Genomic DNA, 19,427 nt, shown 5'->3' with positions numbered 1-19,427 from the left:
CCCCCCCCCCGAGGTTTTTTTTTTTTTTTTTTCTACAGTGATTCCAAATGACGATCAATCTTGTTCTTTAGTTCTTGCTCTTTATCTGAATCGTCCCAGATTATTTTTTTTTGTTTTCTGGGGTTTAGTTGTGATTTATATCGGTCATCATTTTACGATTAAATCAAAATTATTGGTTTTGGGAAATCTTGATTTCCTGAATTTTGATTTTTTTTATATCGATTTTTTTCTTGACTTTATTGAGATATATATTTATGTTGTGGGAAATTTTTTGGATGTGTTTTTTATATAACGTTGAACAACAAACACTGTTGTTGTAGATTTGTTTGTCTGTCCATTGTTAATATGATGATTTTTGTTTTTTGGTGTGTCTGTTTTAAGGTGATGGAGATCGTTCGGACAAGAAGAGAGATGCTGAGATTGATGAGAACAAAGTGAAAGCGCCAAACATGTTCGAACGAGCAAAAGAGGAGTTTGATGCTGTTTTTCATCAACGCAAGAGTTTTAAGTTTGTTTCTTTCTTTTCTCTTTCTTCCTTTTGATACACTTCTGTGACCATGTCTTTATTATATAAAAGCTTCTCTGTGTTATAACGCCGTGAAGAAGGAAACTTACTAGCGTGCGTGTACAGGAGTTTGCTAATGCTTTTGTACATTCTGAATTCAGGGATGGATCTGACAAAATGGAGATCAAATCAGAGAAACCAGGTTTAGTATTTTTTTTTTTCTCTCTCATCATGTATCGGATAGCAAACTCTCTTTGTTTGTTTAGTCTCGAGATTTACAGGGGGTTTTTCTTGGTTTCAATTGGATAACAACAAAGTTTTGTCTAATTTATTACTTGAACGTCGATACAGAAGATGGAAAGAAGAAACCGAACATGATGAAAAAGGCCAAGGATGAACTCAAATCTTTATTCCAGAAGGAGAAACCTCATCGCCATCACCATCATCATCATCATCATCATCATCATCACAAAGAAACTCATGGAAGGAGTGATGATATCAATGAGAACACTCCGGTGGATGAAGTGAAGGCTCCTAATGTTTTCGAGAGAGCCAAGGAAGAGATCCAGGCCGTCATTGACAGCATCCAGCCCAAGAAGAAGAATGAGACAGAGGGTTCTGATTTACCTAAGTCTCCTCGGTCTGTCTCACCGGAGAAAGAGAGAGCTGGACTCGGTTGCTCTATTGGAAAGGGGCTGGAAAAGATTTGCTCTCCTTGGGGTGATGATAAAAAAGATTGAATTGTATTCATATGATTGATTGATATGATCATGAACTCTTGTTTTCTAATTGTCCTTGTAGAAACTTGGTTTTAAGTTTGAATGAGTTTGTTGGTTATTAGGTACTCTGAGAATTGCTGTTACATTAACAGACATTGCTTCTTGTTTTCATATTTCAAAACTTCAGTGAGTCCTCTCTATGTATATAATTCTGAAATCGGTTAGCTTGCTGTACATGGATTCTATGGGTACTAGTTACTTTCTACTATTACTAAATCTTAGACACATCATATTTCAAACTCGACAATAAAACATCTTGAGGTGGAGGTTAGGCAACGTCATGTTTTCGGTCTGAAAGTTCATCAAACAAATGGTTCTTAGATGTGCCAATGGACCTGTTCAAAAGAAAATAAGCACACAGTACGATTAAAGGCTTCTAAGCTATAAAAAATGTGTTATTAGTTAAGTTTATATACTCTATAGCCTAAATCAAGTCTAATTAGCATTTTGAATTGAAACTTCAGTGCAAATGTGGGTATTGGATATTTGACTTTACTTGATGATGGACTCTAGGAAATAGGAATACTTTTTTGGCGTATGGTTTTGTTGGCATACTGCTTTTGGCTGAGGCGTATGTCCATAGTTTGATGGTTAACAACTTGGGAGTATTGGATAGTTGCTTGATGATGGACTCTAGCTAGGAATACTTCTTTGGCGTACGGTTTAGTTGGCATATTGTTGTGCCTCATGTGCAAATGCGCAAGTGATTGTGTTTGAATGTAAACTAGTGTGTGTGTGGTTATATATGAATATGATACGTAGATTGCTGCTGTTCAAGTGATGGAACCGTAAAACATCTCAGCCGCAGTAGAAACCAAACGACCCGTCTATCACCATCAAGCGACCAAGTCCAATGAAACCAGATCTGAAATTACGCTCAATACAGCCATCGACGAGACATGGCAAATCGCGGTTCACCATCACGAACCAATAGGAGACGATGCTCGGAGAAGATCTCGCCGAAATCGGAGAAGATACAGACTTGAGACCCGATCCAAAACCTTCGAAACTATCTGCCGGAGAAAGGCTGGAAAAGGCTCGTGATTAACTAGACATGAAGGAAAAGACAAAGGATGACCCTCTCACGACTCCGACGAGAAGCGCCGGTGGCCGGAGAGGTCAGATCGGGTGAAAGCTTGAACGGCGGCTAGGGCGAACTTCTCTTGTGGAGAGAGAGTTTTTTTTTTTTTGTTTGACAAAAGAAATAATATGTTAACTTATAAAGAAGGTTCCAGAATAGTTGAAAAAAACAAAAAAAGGTTCCACAGTATGTTTTCTTTTAATATTTTTTTTGTCTTAAATGACTTTGGATGTCTGGTCACTGGTGTGTTCCTTCCACAGGCGATTGCACCCGTTTCTTTTATACTATTTTATAAAATTGTTAATTATATTCAGCATTATTTTCCCCCCAAAATAAAAAAGGGAAAAACAAAAAATCCAACTTGTCTTGTTCGTCGCCGAGAAACTGAATTTAGGGTTCTGATCATGGCCGATTCTGTGTTGACGGTGTATTCACACATTCCGAAGAAACCGAGGTTGGACGGAAAATCGAAATCCGTCCACAGACGCCGAGAGCTCCTGCTGTACGATCCCTACAACGATGAATACATACGACAGTACATCTTGTACTACTACCAGTTCAATAAGAGCGAGGTAATATTATATATCTTGATCTCGTTTTGAAACCTGGATCTGGGCTAATTGATTTTTTTTTAAAAAGAAGATTTTTTTTTTTAAATCATTACGATTTATGCTCTGTTTGTTGTGGTGTGGGTGGGTTTAGGGTTTCGTGATTGATTGGGAGAACTTGGACTATGAGTTCGAGACTAGGCCTATCATGGACCCATTTCGTATTGCTGCTTACAGTACCAATGATGAAGTTATCCGTGGCGTCGCTTGCCGTGCTATTACCCAACACAATGCTGATACGGTCAGTAGTGTCTCTGATATAATCCTGCAATGCTTCTCAGTTTCTGTTCCCTTTTTTTTCTTACTTAGCTTGCTCACAAAATGTTTATGTTTTCAGGGGAGTCGGATTGAGTTCGTGGATCACGTTTCGGCAAGTTACAGGTGGTGTGCAGGTATCCTTTATTGGGTTACGTTTGGGGCTAAGGATTTGGCATCATCCAATCCTGAGCCTAGACTTTATCAAACTAATGTTCGCCTCTGCGGACCAACCTTTTGTGAGCTTTATATCTTCAGGCTCAAACCAACTGATGAAGGTATCTTCTTCAAACTAATCTCTCTATTTGCTCTCAACCCATTTATATACCAGTTGCAGTTTCTCGGGACTTTTAGTGTTGCTTTGCTCTTCTTATTTGGCTGAGGCTTAGGTTTATAGTTTAATTTGATGGTTAACAAGTGGGGGGGATTCTGGATATTTTGCCTTTTGGTTGATAAATGGACTCTAGGAATAGCGTATGGTTTTGTTGGCTTATTTGTGTGCTTCATGTGTTTGGAACATTCTCAAAAATGCCTTTATATTATAATTGAAGCGATTGTGTTTGGATGTAAACTAGTGTGTGTGGTTATCATAATGCAGAGATTGCTGCTGTTCAAGTGGATCCTCCTCCTCCATTGTTTGGTGATGACCCAGGTGAATCTTTACTCTTCTCTCTGCTATTGATATGCCTTTCTAGCGAAGTGGGTGACTTCGACTCTTTTCTTAACTGGATTATTTGGTGCTTGCAGAGTTACCAACCATATTGTTCACCGTAACGGGTCCAGGATCTGGTTACATGTCCATACCCGAAGTTTCCTTCACTCGGATTCCTGCTGAAGTTGAGCCGACCATGTGGTCACCATAATCCTCACCGTGTTATCCAAAACCCCAAAAGCCTCTGTTTGTATTCCACCTTTCTTATTTCTCTCTTCCTAATTAATCCTTATTAGACCTCTAGTAACTTAGTAATTTGTTGGAATTAACTTATATTTATCCTGATGAGGCCTAATTAGCTTTGTTACCTACTTGTTTTCTTATTTGTAGTGGAATCCATATTTTAAAATCTAATCATATTTTCAAAATTTGAGAAGCGCATTCTACTTTTAATAAACTCATATACGTATACACATATTCATTATCTTGAGGTAATATGTGTGTTAATTTGTAGTATGTACTGTCTGTTTTTGTCTTCCAAATTACAAGCATTATAAGAGTATATAAATTTAACTTACAATATGCTAACTGTATTAAGAGGATCCCCAGCCTGATTTCTGTTATGATATAAATAAAATCACATATTGTCACCTCTCATATTGGTTAGTTTTGTAATTTATAACAAAGGAAATTACTAGTCTGTCTCTGTTCCCTAACATACGTTGAGGCCATGGGCCGTTCTTATCGTATCTGTCCGGCCTTGTTATGGACTTAAAAGTCTTATAGTATATGTAAGTTTTTGACCAAAGAAATAAATGAACATATCGAAATAGGTAGTAAGTACTATTACACATTTTTGTACATTATTACTAATATTAGTTAAATCTTACAAATAATTTTTTCCTTTGAGATAAATATTGGACTAGATTTTAGAGTTATCGGACTAGAGACCAGTAACTATAATTTTGAACAATGTTATCTTTTATTTTGGTGAATTATGTCCCTTTATTGTTTGATGTCATTTTCCGTGTGTGTGCTTTGCAATTTTGCATGTGCTGTTACTTTTGCAACTTCATAAGGGTCAATATTACATGTATATAGAAAACATACGTGACATATACAATTTGCTATATGTAAAAATGTAATATTCAAATATTATTGTCTAACAAAACGCGACAAATGACAATTAAAAAAGGTTAATTATAATTAAGATTCTCCAAAAATTAAATATTGGTATTGGATGGGACGAAGTAGTCAGTCCAATCGGAGACTACGTACCTTACCTACATGTTGATGTTGAAGGTAACATACAATCCACGTTTGGACTCTAAACTATATAACATTATCATTTTTAGAACATTTCGTAAGGTTACATATTAGAGGAGATCATGATGTACTTATCTATATATAACTAAACTTTTATTTAACGGATGATTCTAGTAGACTTAGTAGTAGCCAAGTCACTGTCAGTGGAAATATAAAATCCAATGATACATGCATTCGAACCGATCTCAATAGAGACACCGAAATCGAATCAGTTCACCAAAAATGAAAATAAAATTTTGCCTAATTCAAAAACACTCGATTGAACTGAAAAGGATATAAATCTACCTCTACAATATAACCCATTTAGTCCTCCACGATATAACTCAAGCCGAACCATCCTCATGATGCATCAAAGGAAAAGTCATAATCTGATTGAATCATAAAGTCCAATTTTGTTCGTCATCCATCGTTATAGTAAATGCTGAAATGGCTACCCATGTGGGTGTAAGCCAGATACATGCAAGTATGCGATAATTACGTTTTTTATTTTATTTAAAAAAGACTTTCTATTAAAATTGCAAAAAGAAAATAAAATATTACAAAAGCAGCTCAGCTTTAAAGTTTATTATGGGTCAAGCCCAGATAAAAAAAGGACAGAGCCCATTGAAACACATATAGTAGAACTTAGCATTAATCGAAGGAGTAGTTGATCGATGGAATAGTGAAGGTCGCATTCATGAGGAGGAGAACCAGTAGTTGAGCATCATTAACGAGAGGGATGGATCCAATTCCCGCAAACTGGAGAGCTTGCTCCGCACAGTGGTATCAATCAGTCGAAGCAGACTTGCTGCAGATCGGTACTTTTGACGGTGGAGACGGTGATTTTGTTCTTCCCAGATAAAGTAGAGGGTGCTTTGCCACGCTAGAAAAGTGAGACGAATCTGGGCCTTGGAGCCCCGGAGAGATTGCATGCGAGTAAGTGTAATCTCCCAAGAAGGTACAGGTTGGATCCCACATTTTGCAGCAATCGCATACCAAACGGACCATGTGAAGCTGCAATTGTAGTATATGTGATCTCGACTCTCCGGATGCAAGTTGCATAGCAGGCAGGAAGGATTCGTTTGGAGTCCCCACTTCAGGATTCAATCTCGCGTTGGGCAACGATTTAATACCAGGAGCCAAGTGTGGAAGCTATGTTTTGGGATCCCTCCTGAATTCCAAACCACTTTACGCCAGGGAACCTGAGGGGACGAGGAGGAGAGCAGGCGGTAGATCTGACCCTTTGAGTACTTGGTGTAAACTTTTCCTTCTAACTCCCATTCATAGTAGTCCTCACAATCTGTTAGATTCAAGGTGGTGATGTAAGCGAGTAGCAATACATGTTTGTCAGTTCTGGCATAAGGCAAGGACCATCGACCATGTCTGTACAGTTGATTCAGAGTTGCAGTTTACGTGATTCCTAGTCTTGAGTCAGCTGCAGTATATAGGAACTCCCTGATTTTACCAAACGGGGACCAGTTATCCATCCAAAAGGTACATGTAACACCATTCCCAACTCGCATTTTTATCCAACTGTACACCTCATCTCTCAGCTTCAGTAGTTTGTTTGCTAACCAGGTATAGTTCTGCCTTGGTCTCATTATCCAGTAATTTTGCAGTGATCCTCGTAGGAAGTAATGCCGAAACCAAGCCACCCACACTGAGCCAGATTGGAAGAAGAGTAACCAAATAAGTTTGATGAGGCACGCACGGTTCCAATAATTAAGGTCACGCATATCCAATCCTCCATGGCTTTTAGGTTTTGTTACTATTTTCCAAGAGACTCTAGCAGTATGAGGTCCTTCCACATTCCCTTTCCAAAGGTAAGCGCTACACAGAGAGTGAATCTTAGAGACGCATTTTTTTGGGAGGGCAAAAGTGGAGCACCAAAAGTTGGAAATCCCAACTATAACAGTATTGATGAGTAGCAACCATCCAGCGAAAGATAAGTGCCTCGCACACCAGTTGTTTATTTTTGCTTTTACCTGTTGCAACAACGGCTCACAGTCCTGCATTGATAACTTTTTTGTGCAGAGAGGGACGCCTAAATATCGAACTGGGAGGCAGCCATGGGTGAGACCAGTGGTAGTGGTTATATGGCTTATCTCTTCTTCAGTAAGTCCCCCCTGTGAATAAGGAGGATTTTTGGCGACTGATTGCAAGCCCAGACCAATCTTCAAACTCCTGCAGCACTTGAAGCACACTTTGGACTGACGAGAGGGAGCCATCAATAAAGATGAGTAAATCATCAGCAAAACACAAATGAGTAAGTTTCACCCGCTCACATTTATGGTGATATCCAAATTTCCCTTCCTCTGCTGCTCTATTTAACATTAATGATAAGTTATTCATTGCTATGACAAACAGGTAAGGCGAGAGGGGGTCACCCTGCCTCAGACCTCGCTTGCCCTTGAAATACCCGTGGACCATACCATTGTAGCCAACAGTGAAGTTAGTAGTGCAGATACATTCTTGTAGCCACCGCAAGTACTGTATAGGAATATCAATCCCTTTCAGACCGTTGAAAAGAAAGTCCCACGAGATGGTGTCAAATGCCTTTGCAATGTTAACTTTAATCATTATGCGCTTTGGTCCAACTGCTTTATGGTATCCATTCACAATTTCAGCTGTCAGAATTGTGTTCTCTAGTAGTAGACAATCCTTGACGAATGCAGTTTGGTTTGGCAGGATAAGGGAGGGAAGGATAGGCTTCAGTTTGCCCACCAGGAGCTTTGATATCACTTTGTATAGGGTGTTGAGGCAAGAGATTGGTCGATAGTCAACTATTTTTGGGGCTCCAGGTCGCTTTGGCACTAGAGTTAAGATGGTGGCATTTGTGGAGGCTGGGAGGAAAGAAGAGCGAAAGAAGTTCACAATGGCAGTAGTAACTTCCGCACCCAACGTTCCCCAGGCTGCCTTGTAGAAACCGGAAGTAAGTCTATCTGGCCCTGGTGCTTTGTTAGGATTAATCTTCATCATCACATGTGTAATCTGCGTTGGGGGAAGGCATCAGTAGCATTACATTTGTCTGCTCTGAAGTGTATCTGAACGAGTTGAGTAAATGGAACCACTCTTGTGATGACCAGACAGTGGGGTTCGATAGCTGATTTGGGGCAAGGATGGACTTGAAGTGGGCTACAGCCAACTCACTCATTTCCACAGGATCTAACAGTAGGTCTCCCGAGTCAAGAAGGAAGGATCGTATAGTATTATAACTGGCACAAGCCTGGCAAATCTTATGGAAATACGAGGTATTCAGATCACCTTCCTTGAGCCAGTTAACACGAGATTTTTTCTTGAAATAACTCTCCTCAATGTCCCGCAGGAAGTTCCACTTGACATGTAGGTCACGTTCGAGTAGGAAATGGTGTGATGTTGGATCATTCAGTGCATGTACCTGCACATCTTGTAGCAAACGGTTAGCCTCACTAACTCTCTCTTGTATTTTTGAAAATTTCTCTCGATTAATATGCGTAAGTCTCCCTTGATGCTCTTTTGCTTCCAACAGAAATCAGTAAGGTTTTCCGCAAAGCTTCCGGCCTGAATCCATGCCTCATCCACCAACTGGGGGAAGTTAGGATGTTTGGTGAGGTAATTGAAAAAATTGAAGGGTCTGGTTCCGGTTTTAGGGTATTGGAAAGCAAGGTTTACTAAGCTAGGCGAGTGGTCTGAGAGAAAGGGGGGTAGGAAAGTAGAGACACTGTCTGGCAGCAAGGAGATCCAGTGGTTATTGACAAGCACCTGATCAAGCTTCTTTACAATAGGATTGGCGGGTTGGTTGTTGGTCCATGTAAACAAAGGCCCTTGAAATCTCAAGTCAAATAAGTCCATTTGCAAGAGGCAGTCCTTGAACTCGGTCATAGAGCATGACAGGTTGTTCACTGCTGGGTAGGAGTGCTCCTAAGGGTAAACAATCTGATTGAAGTCCCCTCCTACTAACCAAGGACAAGTGTCAAGAGATAAATGTTGCTGCATTTGCATCAGCTCTACCCATAGGTCCGTTCTCTCATCCCTTTGGTTGGATGCATAAACAACAGTGAATATGAACTGAATTTTGTTTGCAATATTGACTTCACAGGTGAGAGTTTGACATGACTGGTGAATTACTCGCATGGAAGCCGGATCTTTCCAGATAATAATGATGCGGCCATCCTCATCAGATAAGTGATTTGAGGTATAGTTCCATCCTTTACAGATCTTCTCCATGATTCCAGGTAGACTAAGTTCTTTAATATGTGTTTCCAAAATAGCTCCAAAAAGCGGTTGATACGTCCTAATCCAATTACAAAAGGGTTGATGCTTATCCGGGTCATTTAAACCTCGGATATTCCAAGAAAATTGTTTTGCATCCATTAAGAATAAGATAGTGGATCTCCCTGTGGAGGGGGAGAGAGATATCCATCAGTAACTCATTCGCAGTATCCAAAAGAGGTGTATGTGGTGGAGGGTTAGGGGGCTCAAGTCTTAAGGTTGAAGCGGGGGACTATAGAGGGAGGGGTGGGAGCGGGATCGTTTAAGATTGGTATTTAGTAGTTTAACCGGGGTGAAGGAAGTATCCATACGAGTTAGAGACGTCGGGATTCCAATGATCATTGGGAGATCTTGGTTAGTTTCAGGTGTATTCACAGCAAGAATGGTACGAGGGTTAAAAGGTTTTGTTTTTTGCGGGTTAGGTGGTGTTTTAACTGTGGTAAGGTGCTGTTTAGTGGACTGGGTAGGGGGATTTTGGTGGTTAGGCTTAGGAGTGGAGGTTAGATTAGGCGGAGGGCACAAAGGGGAAGTATCGTTGTCATCTTGGGACAGGGCAATGAAAGGGTTTGGGGATATGATAGTTGTTGTGGCAGGCGGATGCGGGGTTTGTTTAGGGGGATTAGCAATCAAGGGGGTGGAATGCACAATGACCGACTGAGGATCGACCTGGGGAGGTACGAGTTTTTTTGGGTTTTTGCCTTTGCTTTTTGGTTTAGTAGTTTCACGGTTTTCACTTTGCACAGTTGGTTGCGGTGTAGGGGCCAACTGAAGGCAATTCTTGGCTATGTGTATGAGCTCCTTACAATGAGAGCAAGTAGGGGGAGCCATGGATAGTCAATAATGACCTTTACCACTTTACCATTGTCCCTAGTGTACTCCACCACATCCAGTAGCTTTTTGGTAAGATCAACAAGAACTTTTGCATGAGAAACTTTTAGACTCACCAGATTTAAGGTGAAATCATCAGTTTCTTTCTGTTCTCCCACTAGTTCTGCTATTAAGCTAATGCTCTCATTGGTTCGCAGGTCAAGGGGAATATCAAGCATATGGATCCAAATTGGGATGGAGTCCAAAGGAGGGGTTGCAGAGGAGTAATGAGGGGCCCATGAGGCAGTGTGGAACATCGAGTCACCAATGTACCATATGCACTTTTCCAAGACCTTTGCCTGATATAGTCATTTGGTATCCGGACCAGTAAAAAATTCGAGTGATGATTCACATGAATCTCTAAACGACGATTTTTGCCCCACATGTGATTAAGAACGCTTTGTATTTGATGGAAGAGAGGTGGTCGACCATTAAAGAAACAGAGAATGAAATCTTTGTGTATTTCTGCACCCCTTTGGAACACATCGTCTGGGATATGAGTGGTGGGTCTACCAGTTGGAGTGTACGTGACAGTAGTTATCCGATGGAGAGATCTGTCAGTAGACTTTCGTATTTTTTCGACAAGGGTCTTAGGGGTGGGCTGGTGATTAACTTGAGAACTTGTAGGTTTCTGGATTTCAGGGATAGTATGAGTGCGGTGAGTGGAAGGTTGGGATAGTGGGACTACAGGCGGACTGGTAGTAGTTGGTTTTAGGTTAGGTTTTGGGGGTTGACTGGTTAGTAACTGAGAGTGAAGAGGGGGGGAGAAGGATTAGGGGATGCAGATGCTCTGTTTGTAAGCAAATGTGAAGTAGATTTAGGGTTAAGAACAGTAAATTTTTCCATTTCTGTAGTTTGGCTTGCTACAGTGGTATCAGATCTAAGGTTTATAGTACTTGGATCTGAAACTACAAGGTTTGGCTCTTCAACCGATTGCATCTCCACATCGATAGAAGAAGGGGTAGGGAGTACGCTTGCATCAACAGCAGTAACCGAGTGAGATTCTACCACTACAGGCCTTAAAGTTTTGGCAGTTTGCAATGGTTGTGGTCTCGTTACCTTTGCCACAACAGGGGAGTGGGGAGGAAAGTTAGAGAGGGTGCAGGAAGGAAGGGGGTCCAGGGGATTAGGGGAAAAAGCGGCGGGGAGTGATCAATCACCAACGATGGGAAGCTTTGGATTCAGAGTGAAAACACGACTATTAGAGAACCAGCGGTTTGCCATTAGAAACCGTGTCAGAGAGAAAAAACAACTATTTAATTTGTTATCATAGAAGTCTTGTGAGACTTTTACATAAAATAATATTAAATATATAAATATAAAATTTTGAGAGACGTGTATGAGTAGACCAAATTTTAATAATAATGTATGTTTCAATTTATTTTTTTGGGAAATAAAAGTCAACCGTAAAAGGTCGGCGTTGCAGCTAGCATCCACGCGATATCGTCGAGTCCACATTTTTGAGTAAATGTTGTCTTCTTTACTTTATTAATTTCAAAGAAGAAGAAGACATATAGATTCAGAAGTTGAAATTAATAAATTAGAAATGAGTCATTGCATTTTCAGGTTACCATGCTCTACATCCATATCCCGTATCTCACACTTCTTCATTAATAAATCTTTAACTAGGGGTGGACATTCAGTTTTTCGGTTTGGTTTCAGTTCGGTTTTTTTGTTTACAGTATTTTTGGTTTTATAAAAATGAAACTATAAAAAAACTATATGTAATTCGGTTTGGTTACAGTTCGGTCTTTTGGTTTATGGTTTTTTCGGTTTCATCAGAAATGAAACCATATAAAAACCATATGTATCACAGTTTGGTTCGGTTTCGGTTTGGTTCCGGTTTTTAACGGTTATTTCATGTTTTTAAAAAATAAATAGTTGATAAATAACTAAAAATAAGCATAAAAATAATTATGAATATATATAGGTTAGGGAATAGAGACTTCGGTTAAGGTTTTGTAATTCGATAGGTTAATAGGACATCAATAATTAAAGCCCAATAAAGGAAAAATTTATTGATATTGTTATACAATATAAATTTATAAGCTTGAAAAAACTAATTAGTAATTATACCTAATTATCCTAAATTTTTATAAAAAACCAAAAAAACCATTCGGTTTTACGGTTTTTAACCAGACCAAAGCTAAACCAAATGGTTAATTAAAATGAAAAATAAACTGATTTTTAGATTTAACCATAACCAAACCAGTTTGGTTTTTCGGATTTCGGTTTTTTTGCCCACCCCTATCTTCAACGGTAAACAAACTTCCTTTTTAAAAAAAAAAATGTTCAACTTGGAATAGTCTTATATATTTTCATCAATACGTTAACACTAGCCTAGTCGCAGCTATACTAAGCTAAATGGTTGAGACTGCTTTGCAAAATATTCGAAAAATTGTTTAATTGATTAACTACTTGATACCCACTTAATTCGAATAAAATATATATAAAAGTGGTGTGCACGTAAGGTTACACACAATATGCAATCGCATCGTCAATCTTGATATAACTTCACTTCGCGTCCCCTACATCAGGTATTATGAAATCAAGAAAAAATTTGCGCAAATATTGTGAAGTTGAGAAGGAAAATTCACCAATTTTTATAAGATAATTTCATGCTCTCTTCAGTTTGCATTAGTTACATAGTATATATAGTACTAGTTACAAGTAGCAGCTCAGCTCAAGAATCACTCAATCATTTAATTTGAGACCAGACCAGGAAAACCCTAAAGTCAAGCTAGACAAATTATACACGTAAAACATGTGTGAATAATAGAGTTAGTTGTCATTCGTAAGGTTTAGATTAGAAAAAAACGTGTTGAAATGGGTGGTCTAATCTAAAAACTCAAATATATTTAAACAGAAATGAAAAAAAAGTTGATGCATGTTAATAAGATGGGGTCTCTCTCCTGTCACAATAATTTTGGAACTTTATATGATTTCTCAATTCACACTAAAGGATGAGCCCTACACATAACTTTCTCCTGTCAAAAGAACTAGAGCATCTCTTTCTTACTTGTTTCCAGCTCTTTTCCTTTACATTTCTACCGTTAGCTTTTTCATTATTTACTTCACCGCATTTAAAGATATTTTACACTATCAAGTATCAAGTGTGTAGAAATAAAATATATTATGCGTGACAATTTACATTAATTGATACACTGACAATAAAATTTAATAGTAATGTACTAATGTCAATTCAACTTGTTCCCACCTCTCGACTTCCGGAAACAAAGATAAAATCTAACCGTGTATGTATTTTTCATGTGCGATGGAACCTTTACATTAACGTGTAGTTATTATTTTCACGTAGTCATCATCATCATCCATATAACTGGTTTATTGCCTATTAATAAAAAGTAGTTTGATTAATAATGAGCTGTTCTTGTAAAATCATACACAAAGTGCAAACAATATCACTTTTTTTTAGCAATATAAATAGAAGAAAAGAAGAGAAAATAAGAATTTCACGTGCGTCTTATGTGAACGCATTTAACTCTAAATATTTCGGACGTTTCCATAATCAAAACTAAAACCATTAAAAAAGACCAAATAATAACAGTCAAGACTCTCAAAAAAGTTTGCAAAATAAAGAAAAAAAATTAAATAAATAAACGCAAACCTCAAAAAAAACAAAAATAAATAAATATAAATAGACTCCTTTTGCTCTGTTCTCATTCCGACAACACCAACATAAACACATACCCAAAAAAAAAAATGGAGTTACTATCGACCGTCGCGACTTGGTTCACACCGACGACGCTCTTCCTCCTTCTCAATCTCATGATCGGCACGATCGTCGTAACGTCTCGACTCGGTTCAGGTTCAAGAAAACATCATCAGCAACAACATCACGATGGATTCGGGTCAGGTCATGCTCCGGCTCCGTTAGCTAGAGCTCCGTCTATCATCGACAGAGTTAAGTCTATCAATTTCCATCTCTACAAGTTTCCTCATCCGGAAACAGAGCTTTTTTCTATGGCGGCTCACCACGACGTAATCGGATCGGATCTTCATGTATACCGGGATCCGAATCCGGCTCCTCCGTTACAACGCGCTCCTTCTCTTTTGGAGCGGGTTAAATCAATCAACATGTCTTCTTATTTCAAGTACCCACACGACGTGACCGGGTCGGCTCTTCACTCTCACTCTTATTCCCACCCGGATCGACACTTGGATCCGGCTCCGTTACAACGCGCTCCCTCTCTTCTGGATCGGGTCAAATCAATAAACATGTCGTACTTCAAATTCCAGCAGTATAACCCGGAGGAGGAGAATGATAACACTCATCATCATCATCATCACACGGAACCGACCCGATTCGAAAACATCCCGACACGGATGGGTCGGGTTGACCCGATTGATATCTCAAAATTCAGAATCCCGGAGGAAGATCAACCAACTGGATCCGGATATAATAATCCAATCAACCCGCCCGGTTTAACTCGGGCTCCTTCGATCTTAGAACGGGTTAAATCCATCAAGCTATCGTCCTTCTACAGATCCGACCCGGAATTGGATCAAAATCCGGATCCGGTTCTTCACGAAGAAGAGAACAACAAGCACGTAAGGAGCAAATCGGAATCGAAAAAACCGGTGAAGAAGAAGAAGAAAGCTTCGACGTCGGCGAAGATGACGAAATCGGCGAGCGAGAAATCGGGTTTCGGATTCGCCGGAAGCCACGAGGAAGCGGCGGCGGAGACGGTGGAATCCGTCGAACGGAGAAGACCAGATACGACGAGAGTCGAGAGATCGACGTCTTTCGGAGACGGAGAAGATGGCGTCGACGCGAAAGCTTCAGATTTCATCAATAAATTCAAACAGCAGCTGAAACTACAGAGACTCGACTCGATTCTGAGGTACAAGGAGATGCTCAAGGCCAACTGAGAGATGAATAAGAATAATAACTGAAACTGCCTCTCGGTGGAGATTTGTATTCCTCAGTCACCACCACCACCGTCTCCGTCGCGGTTTTTTTTTTGTTTGCCGCCGTTTTTTCCACAGAGGAGAGTGGAGAATGTCGGAATTACCGATAATGCCCTTGCATGTTGAGGGTATTTTAAGTAAATTGTTAATTAGTTTGTTTATGTGGGATTTATTATTATTTTAGTCATTCATAAGAGACAAAATGAAACAAAAAGAAACGTAGTTGCTTGGGCGAAGAGTGATATTGATGTGGTGTGGGCGTTAATATTGGATCTGGGACGTTGTTTTTGCGTCTTAATTCCACTAATGTTCATCATTACATTATCCAACTTGGCAATATGTTCGACATGTTTCCTAGATTCTGCCCTACTTTCAGGTTATTTTTGGTTTATTTCTATTTTTACTATTGATAACTTTTCAATCGTACTAAAAGAATTTTGTAAATGTGCCATGATGTTTTTCGGGTAAACTCGTTTTCGTAATGTCTTCTCAACATGCCATTAGAGTTCCACTATCTTAAATGTTTTTTGTACTTACTTCTATTTTGTAACAGATTTTTAAGATTATTCCTGCGTGGAATGTTATTAACAAAAAAGATTATGAATGAAGTGGCCGATAATATTATTCATTTGTTGTCAGATTAATTGCCTATCACTAATTGGCTAATGGCTAATAGCTATTTATATATAGAAAGTCAACAAATAAATATTTTTTGAAGACAAATAAAATGAAACTATTTATTTGACAAAAAAAAACAATGAAACTATATATTTTGATAATTTCTTCTCTGATAAATGATCTTAGGGGAGCTATAATTACTTATACTTGCTATTACCCTTCCCCGCACAATAACAAGTATTTCTTGTAGTAATGTTTAAATTTGATAAGGTTAAGCTTATAAAAAAAACATTTATACATTTAATGATTCGCTTAGTACCTATAAGCATATTCAATTACCGTACTTAAAGGTTCATTAAATAGATAGTTCAAACCGAACTGATATGATACTGTTTCAAAACTTCATTTATGTACTACTCAAGAAACTACCCAAAACAAAAACAAAAAAAACCAACGTATGTGTAGAAATTGAAACCAAACACTAAACATTTGAGAATATACGCTGAGGTCACTCACGACGGTGAAAATGTAGTCACATTTTAACGGTGTAGAAGCGACGCATTACGTGTCCATAAATTTTTTAGTAGATGGATATTTTGAAAAAAATGACATAGCAGTCACCTACAAATTGTTTCCTCGCCTCGCCGCTATACGTTATTGTATTTTCATTGACAACTAAATGGGATAGACTTGGAATTGATTCAACAAATCAAAAACTTGTAAGATAAGGGCGTACGTCGTAATAATGAGGGTTTCGGAAATCAAGTGATCATCCGAATTTAAACCCATCCAACCATTCTTGGCCACGAAATTAAGATTTGGAATTTTTATGTTTTTTACTCGTGGCTCGAAAAAGACTTTTTGGGTCATTCCTGATTTTATTTTAATCTTCATCTTAATCATCACACATCATCCATTCATCCCTATCTCTTTAGCTTACTATTCCTTTGCTTAACAAAACAATTTCAAACTTCAAATTCAGTACTTTCGATTTCTTCTCCCATTAGCCTAAGATATTTTATATCTCCTCTCTAACCGAATAGTTCATTTGTTTTGCAGCTATTTAATTTGGTGCTTTCAAATACCCTTTACTCTCTTAAATATATATAGGCCTCTCATATAAAGTTTTAGAAAGAAAAACATTCAACAAAGTTTAGTTTATAATAATTTTAACAACGAAATTCAATATATTCATGAGTTGTTATATATTTAACATTCATGGCAAAAACAAAAACAAAAAAAAAATTCATTCAATATAATTCGAATTAACTAATTAGGATGCTTTAAACAAACAAAAGTGTCTGGGTGGTGTAGTCGGTTATCACGCTAGTCTCACACACTAGAGGTCCCCGGTTCAAACCCGGGCTCAGACATCACATTTTTTCTTTTTATTATTTCCATTATATTTTTCGAAAGGCCCATTCATAAAACTTTCAAATGCTGCTATCAAAGGTAATCTGGCCATCACATTTTTTTTTTTTTTTTTCCATTATATTTTTCGAAAGGCCCATTCATAAAACTTTCAGATGCTGCTATCAAAGGTAATCTGGCCGTCTGTAAAAGGCTGAACAAATTACATAGACAGTTAGAGAAAGCTAGGCCTAGCCCATTACGTACTCACGTACACACTTCATAGCCTCCAACTTTGAAGCTTTTCCAACTTTTTTTTTCTTTTTTTTTCTTTTGGTTTTTTTATTTTTATTTTTATAAACAATTTAATTTATTTTCCATACATACTTCATGTGTCATCTTTACTTTGGTTAAGTTGTACAACCGTCAAAGAATATGCAGAGTTACGGTGTACCGATTTACGCCGCCGATTGGATCCCGGAGGTTGCTGTTAGATCTAAAATCCTTATGGATCCAGAGAAATCCGAAGAAAATGATGTTGATGAGTCTTGGTCGTCTCGGAGCTGCATCGTTTTGTCCGGCGGAGGGGGAGAGGGACGAAGCGGAATCCCGAATGTCATCTTAATCTGTCGTGTTGATCTCGACACCAACTCTCTCTCGGAACAACCTGTAAGTGCATGTGCTAGGAGGGTCTCTTGTTACTTTTGTTTAGATCCGATACTTAAAAACGAATGATCCAATTTCAGCTGGGTAGGCTTGTTCTTGGCACTGATCTACCTTACCGGATGGCTGTTCATCCTCGCGAAGGTGGTCTTATCTGTGCATTGCAAAACAGTTGTAGGTGAGTAGTTCTCTCATTCGATTTTCACAACTCATCAGATTTCTAGGTTTTTGTGATTAGAATTTGGGACTTTATGTTTGAGAAGCATATATGGGTTTGAATTTTCTGTATACAAACAATAGAGATATAAGTTATGTCTCTGGATTTTATGGTTTGGAGTAGAGAGAAAGCTCAAGGGGTGTGGTTATATATAACTAGTGCTGTTCTCTTGATACACAGACTGTTTGGTTGGGATAACATTATTATGAGCCCACGAGAGGATAATCAGGCTGGTGAAGAGTCTGAGGAAGTGATTCAAGAGTTAAAAGATGTTGGACAACAGTTGGCTCTGGCGTTCAATCCGGAGGGATCTGTGCTCGCTGCTGGTGCGGAGGTAAAAAGTTTCTTAGATTCTTAAAATAACAGAGAAAGAAGGTTTGTTTAGTAGTGGTTCTTATGCATTTTGTTTTGATGCAGTACAGGATGGGACTTTGAGGGTTTTTGAATGGCCCAGCATGAATTCGTTACTTAATGAGTCTCAGGCACATTATTCATCAGTCAAAAGCTTAACTTTCAGGTCTGCTTTCTCCTTTCATATAAGGAATCATTTGTTATCTGGGAAGAGGTCTTTTCTCTTGATGAGAAAGGGGTCATCTTCGAACAGGGATGATTGTTAACAGATATCCTCCTGATAGTAAATATTATTTGTTTACAGCGAAAATGGTAAATTTCTTGTATCTCTTGGAGGTCCACTTTGTCGGGTTTGGGAAGTGAATGCTTCAACTGCTGTTGCCAGTCTATCAAAAGAGAAGGTCAGTTGGGTTTGGCTCTTAGTAGTATCTCTTTTAACTTTTTTATATACACAATTCCAACATTATTGTCGTGGATCTGATGAGTTGAAATACTGAAATGCAGGATGAGATGTTTGCCTCCTGTAGATTTTCTGTATACAGTGCAGGCAATGAAGTTCTTTACGTTGCTGCAAATACTGGTAAAGTGCGAGAACATAGAACTTAAAATTCTACTTTTTTTTTGTCGCTGCTAACAACAGAGGATTGATTTGGTTTCCGTAGAACGTGGTGGGAGTATTATAACATGGGATACAAAATCATGGAAACGAAAAGAGTCAAAGCCTATTGAAAAAAACTCTATATCAGCCTTTAATGTCTCACCTGATGGGAAGCTGCTTGCGATGTAAGTTTAGCTTTCTTCTCACTTTTAGAACCAACAGATAACAAGTATTACTATTTTTCGGTAAGCATGATTCTTTCTTAATTGCAGAGGAACCCTTGAAGGAGATGTTTTGATACTTGATTCGACGAGAAAGCAAACTAACCAAATTGTCAAGAAAGCGCATCTCGGTTTGGTCACAGCACTGACTTTCTCCCCTGATTCAAGGTTTTTGCT

The 19,427-nt window shown here is 38.6% G+C and overlaps 4 protein-coding genes, 1 long non-coding RNA gene and 1 other non-coding gene across 7 annotated transcripts in view; 5 read left to right on the top strand and 1 right to left on the bottom strand.

Moving 5' to 3' along the window:
• Positions 1 to 1,349, top strand: part of LOC109130423 (protein FAM76B-like) — a 12,617-nt gene extending 11,268 nt beyond the window's left edge. Inside the window, exons 2-4 of one of the 2 annotated variants that reach the window (XM_019239920.1) lie at positions 382 to 508; positions 667 to 707; positions 857 to 1,349. In XM_019239920.1, coding sequence (XP_019095465.1) covers positions 450 to 508; positions 667 to 707; positions 857 to 1,245 — 489 coding nt within the window. In that variant the 5' untranslated portion in view covers positions 382 to 449 and the 3' untranslated portion in view covers positions 1,246 to 1,349. Of the gene's footprint in view, positions 1 to 379; positions 509 to 666; positions 708 to 856 lie in introns of both variants that reach the window. The other variant, XM_019239921.1, reaches the window with a different exon arrangement.
• LOC109130424 lies at positions 1,398 to 2,511 on the bottom strand. The gene is made up of 2 exons (XR_002036427.1): positions 1,781 to 2,511; positions 1,398 to 1,619 (listed from the first exon to the last, which is right to left on the bottom strand). It is a non-coding gene; the product is annotated as an uncharacterized LOC109130424 (long non-coding RNA).
• Positions 2,702 to 4,269, top strand: LOC104761766. Its single transcript, XM_010484882.2, has 5 exons — positions 2,702 to 2,937; positions 3,068 to 3,214; positions 3,311 to 3,506; positions 3,827 to 3,880; positions 3,976 to 4,269. Exons 1-5 carry the CDS (start codon positions 2,770 to 2,772, stop codon positions 4,089 to 4,091), a joined length of 681 nt encoding a protein of 226 aa, XP_010483184.1. The 5' UTR covers positions 2,702 to 2,769; the 3' UTR covers positions 4,092 to 4,269.
• Positions 13,973 to 15,718, top strand: LOC104761765. Its single transcript, XM_010484881.1, has one exon. It carries the CDS (start codon positions 14,024 to 14,026, stop codon positions 15,191 to 15,193), a length of 1,170 nt encoding a protein of 389 aa, XP_010483183.1. The 5' UTR covers positions 13,973 to 14,023; the 3' UTR covers positions 15,194 to 15,718.
• On the top strand, positions 17,150 to 17,223 carry TRNAV-CAC. Its single transcript has one exon. It is a non-coding gene; the product is annotated as a tRNA-Val (tRNA).
• On the top strand, positions 17,573 to 19,418 carry LOC104761764 (SEC12-like protein 2; the record flags this gene model as incomplete). The annotated part of the gene is given in 8 exon segments (XM_010484880.2): positions 17,573 to 17,869; positions 17,947 to 18,041; positions 18,261 to 18,414; positions 18,503 to 18,597; positions 18,736 to 18,832; positions 18,936 to 19,011; positions 19,094 to 19,214; positions 19,302 to 19,418. Coding segments are annotated over 8 exon segments (989 nt in total), but the record flags the coding sequence as incomplete, so codon positions are not given.

Source organism: Camelina sativa, chromosome 18, assembly GCF_000633955.1.
Source record: "Camelina sativa cultivar DH55 chromosome 18, Cs, whole genome shotgun sequence".
In the NCBI taxonomy this organism is placed as follows: domain Eukaryota; kingdom Viridiplantae; phylum Streptophyta; class Magnoliopsida; order Brassicales; family Brassicaceae; genus Camelina; species Camelina sativa.
Note: the sequence above shows the minus strand (reverse complement) of the source record. Positions and strands in the feature narration are given on the sequence as shown.